Source organism: Emiliania huxleyi (assembly GCF_000372725.1).
Source record: "Emiliania huxleyi CCMP1516 unplaced genomic scaffold EMIHUscaffold_3, whole genome shotgun sequence".
In the NCBI taxonomy this organism is placed as follows: Eukaryota; Haptophyta; order Isochrysidales; family Noelaerhabdaceae; genus Emiliania; species Emiliania huxleyi.
The window spans coordinates 2,172,855-2,176,467 of record NW_005199770.1 but is presented as its reverse complement, the minus strand read 5'-3'; the positions used below and the strand labels follow the sequence as shown (position 1 = coordinate 2,176,467).

Genomic DNA, 3,613 nt, shown 5'->3' with positions numbered 1-3,613 from the left:
TCACTCCCCCCCCTGCCCCTCCTCCTCGAGGTAGTAGAGCCAAAGCACAAAGTCCTCGGCGAACCGGGGGCTCACGTCGACCAAGTCCACCTCCGCCTACAAACCCAAAAGCACACGGGTGGGAAAAAGAAAGACGGCGGCCTTGTCGACGCAGTCCACCTTCCGCCTTTGCGTACCGCGCCACTCGCACGCGCGGACCAAATCGCCTCGTGTGCTGCGGAGCGCACGCAGCGGGCGCGGTGGCTACGCCGCCCGCCGCCGCCGCTCCCGCCGCCGCCGTGCCCGCCGCCGCCGCCCCCTCCGCCACCGCGTCAGGCTGGAGGAAGCTCGTGTGGAGGTGCAGCCAGCCTAGCTCGTCCGCGGTGCGGCCTCCTGTTCACGGCAGCAGCCGTGAAGAGGCGCCGTTCACAGCGACTGTGCGGTGCGCGCGGATTTCTGTGTTGCCCGCGGCGGCGCGCGCGGCGGCGCGGCGGCCGCCACCGAGAGCTCGCAGGTTGAGAAGGGAGAGGAGCACCTAGAAGGGAAAGACAGCGGGGTAAAAGTGAGACACCTTGGCAGGCTGAGGAGGGGGAGCAGCACCACCCCGCAGGCGTGCACCCCTTAGACTCCCTGAGATTCTCCTAGATTCCCTTAGATTCCCTCACCTCCCCGCAGGCGTGCACCCCGCCCGCGGGCAGCGCCAGCAGCACCTCCCCGTCATCCGGCGCACATACCACCGGCGGCGAGACACCTAAAAAAGAAACACCGCGGTAAAAAGAAACACATTGCCGCACGACCGGCGGCGAGTCACCTACAAACGAAGCACGGCGCTAAAAAAGAAACACGTCGAACGCGCAGAAGTCTCCCGGCGGCGAGACACCTAAAAAGGAAACACGCGATGATGAAAAAGAAACACGCGGTGGCGCACAAGATCTCCGGCGGCGAGTCACCTAGCCGCACCGGCTCCGCTGCGACGCCGTCGGCTCGCTCCCGCGCCTCGACGAGATTAAGAGGAGAGTCAGAGGAGGCTGGGTCGCGATTTCGCTAGAGTGCACTCGCCATCTACGGTGATTGGGCGAGATTGGGCGAGATTGGGTGAGATGTGCCGGAGGTCAGCTCCCGCGCCTCGACGGCGCTGGCCGAGAGCTGCAGCAGCCAGGAGGAGCCGGCGGCGCTGCCCCAGGAGGAGAGGGCGCTGCCGAGGGCGCTGGTGACGCTCACGACAGAGACCTGCCCAGGCGTGGCGGCGGCGGCGGCGGCGGCGGAGGCGGAGGCGCCCGAGACACGGACAGCTGGAGCACGAGAGAGGCCGACAGCGAGGAGAGTGACGGGGGCGCCCTGCAGCAGCCGCGGCCGCTCGACCTCGGGCGTGGCGGCGAGGGAGGCGAAGTGGTGCACGTACCGCACTTGCGATGGGTTGACCACGGCGTCCCCGTCGGACGTCCGCACCCTGCGAAAGAAGGACAGGGCCGCACCCGCGTCCTCGCACCCCTCGTGGCGCGACCAGACCAGGTACGCGGCGAGCATGACGCCGGTGCGCCCCTTGCCCGCCTTGCAATGCACCGCCACAACCGGCGCCTCACCCGCCGGCGCCACCCACCCCTCCTCCTCTCCCTCGCCGCCGCCGCCACCGCAGCGGCAGCAGAGGTCGCCACCGCCGCCGCCGCCGCCACTACCGCCTCCGGCGCGCTGCAGAGTTCTTTCCCGTGTTCTGTTGTACCGATTTAATTCGGGACGGCCCTCCCGCCGCCCGCAACGCCGCCCGCAACGCCGCCCGCAACGCCGACCGCAACGCCGCCCGCAACGAAGCCAACACCGCCGCCCTCCCCGCCACCCGCGCCGCCACCCTCCAGCGGGAGCACATCCGACTCCGCGCCCGCGCCCATGCCTCCGCTCCGCCCGTCCGCAAGAGCAGGAGGAGGCGGAGGCGGCGGAGGCGGCGGAGGCGGCGGCGGAGGAGGAGGAGGAGGCGGAGGAGGAGGCGGAGGAGGCGGAGGTGGCAGAGGCGGCGACTTGGAATGCCCGATGATGCGGAGGGCCTGGTCGATCGCGACGCAAAAGGCGAGGATCTGCTGCAGCGGAGGCGCGTGGTGGTCTTCGGACGGGTACCGGAGGACGGCGGCGGCGGAGGGGAAGTCGGCATCGAGGTAGTCGCGCTCGTTGCACAGGTTGACCAGGGTGAAGCCTCCTCGGCCGTGGAAGCGCTCGAGGAAGGTCCGCACCTCGGAGAGAGGGTTGCGGTACAGCGGCTCCAGCAGGCCTGAGGCGGGCAGGCCGAGCGCGAGCAGTGTTGGAGTGACGTAGGTCAAGTCGAGGTCGAAGCCGTCACGGCGGAAGCGCTGCTTTGAGCCAGACACGAGCCCTCGCAGCCGCCGCAGCGGTGGCTGAGCGGCCTGCGCCCCAGCAAGGGCGATGGTGCCCTCGTAGCCCGCGCGGGCGAGCGAGGAGAGGACGGCGAGCGTCGGTGAGCCCTCGTCCACCTCGGCTGGAGAGAGCTCGCCGAGCCACTGGCGCAGCCTCCCGGCGGGGACCGCCCGAACCGGACGGATGTCGGGCGACGGTGCAGCCTCGGCGGGCTCGCTCTCCTCGGCGCCTTCAGCCTCGGCGGCGCTCTCCTCCTCCGCCCCGTCCGGCAGCGTGGACTCGCTCATCGCCCGCCACACTGGCACGACACAAGGGATCCAGGCGGCGGCGGAGGCTGCGGCCCACCACGTGAAGAGGAAGGGCCGTAGCGGCGAGTATCGCTACGCGAGCCGTCTTATCACCAGGGTTCGGACTTTTTGCGGGGTATGGTACCCTCTAGCAACCCACCTCGAGACCATACCCCCCCCGCCTGCTGACAGACCCAGCCTCCCGGAGACCGGGGATGGGCGGTCAGGACCATACCCCCCCACCCTTTGGGCCGCGAGGGTACCATACCATACCCCGCAAAAAGTTGGAACCCAGGCATAAAAGAAGGAAGAAAAAAAAACGACGAAATTTTGACACCGGCGTGGTCGTCGCGCGACGGCGAAGACGGGGCAGGCAAAAACAAATCGCGGCGCGGCCGTCGGTTGGGCGCCTGGTAAAACGGCCGCACGTGAACATGGGGCACGATAATGGATGGGATAGGTAGAGCGGTTTAGTGGTCCGAAGGAATCAAGGCAGGGCAGTGAGCTCGCAGGCTGCTCAGTCGCCGTCGCCGCGTGTCAAGTCAGGACAGAGGACACGCCCGGCCGCTGCGGCGTCTAACACCAGCGTCGCCGTAACCTGGGAATCGGACCGCCGCAAGCGGCGTGGCGTGGAGCGGTTGAGCATTCCTCCGGGGGGCCCCTCTGCGCCGGGGAGGCGTTGTTGGAGCAGCGCCACCTTACAGGGTGCGGTTCAATGCACACATGTATATTCACGCAATTCTATAGAACTCAGGAATAAACCGGCACCTGCGCACTTACAAGCACTTACAAAACAAAGTTCATACGCTTAGGCACACTTAACGCTTGTTGAGAGGTGCATCGCAAACTTCTTCTTTTCGCCTCTCATTCTCTCGCTGGAGTGCGCCTAGGCGCGGCCATGATCCCTGACCCCTGTGCCGCTGCGCTATCTCGGGCTCTTCTAAAAATCGCGCACACGGGTAGCGGCTCTAGGGCCCAGTAAG

At 67.6% G+C, this 3,613-nt stretch overlaps 1 protein-coding gene across 1 annotated transcript; it reads right to left on the bottom strand.

Annotated features, from left to right (window-relative positions):
• Positions 1-2,630, bottom strand: EMIHUDRAFT_195717 (hypothetical protein; the record flags this gene model as incomplete). The annotated part of the gene is made up of 5 exons (XM_005775494.1): positions 1-96; positions 645-730; positions 1,281-1,557; positions 1,842-1,872; positions 1,993-2,630. 5 exons carry the CDS (start codon positions 2,628-2,630, stop codon positions 1-3), a joined length of 1,128 nt encoding a protein of 375 aa, XP_005775551.1.
• Positions 2,631-3,613: the final 983 nt, after the last annotated feature.